Source organism: Fukomys damarensis, unplaced genomic scaffold, assembly GCF_012274545.1.
Source record: "Fukomys damarensis isolate Sample0158 unplaced genomic scaffold, DMR_v1.0_HiC HiC_scaffold_12, whole genome shotgun sequence".
Lineage (NCBI taxonomy): Eukaryota > Metazoa > Chordata > Mammalia > Rodentia > Bathyergidae > Fukomys > Fukomys damarensis.
The window spans coordinates 18,637,376-18,637,742 of NW_022900924.1; the positions used below are offsets into that span (position 1 = coordinate 18,637,376).

Consider the following 367-nt stretch of genomic DNA (forward strand, 5'->3'; position numbering starts at 1 on the left):
TCAGCCCAGCCTGGTGCGGCCCCCGCTGCAGGGCATCCTCCAGCTGGGCCAGGTAGGCGGCCAGAGGGCTGCCCTGCACTCCCCCACTTCTGGCATCCCCGCAAGCCCCCGCACCCTCTCCACACCCTCTCCACACCCCTGTCCCGCTCTTGTCCTCCCTCCCAGGAGCTGAAGCCCAAGGGCCTGGATGTGCGGCAGGAGGAACTGGGGGCCATGGTGGACACGGAGATGGCAGCTACATCTGCAGCCATTGAGGACGCTGTGCGGCGTATTGAGGTGAGGCCTGCGGCTCGGTGGGGCTTTCCGTCCCTTCCTCCCTCCCACACGGCCCTCACCTCGCGCCTGTCCACGGTGTAGGACATGATGA

At 67.6% G+C, this 367-nt stretch overlaps 1 protein-coding gene across 1 annotated transcript in view; it reads left to right on the forward strand.

Moving 5' to 3' along the window:
- Nucleotides 1-367, forward strand: part of Hip1r (huntingtin interacting protein 1 related) — a gene marked incomplete at its 5' end in the record, with an annotated part of 20,287 nt that overhangs the window by 17,327 nt on the left and 2,593 nt on the right. The window contains 2 exons of the mRNA XM_033762682.1: nucleotides 1-52; nucleotides 166-293. The exon at nucleotides 1-52 is cut by the window's left edge and continues 81 nt beyond it. Coding sequence (XP_033618573.1) covers nucleotides 1-52; nucleotides 166-293 — 180 coding nt within the window. The remainder of the gene's footprint in view (nucleotides 53-165; nucleotides 294-367) is intronic.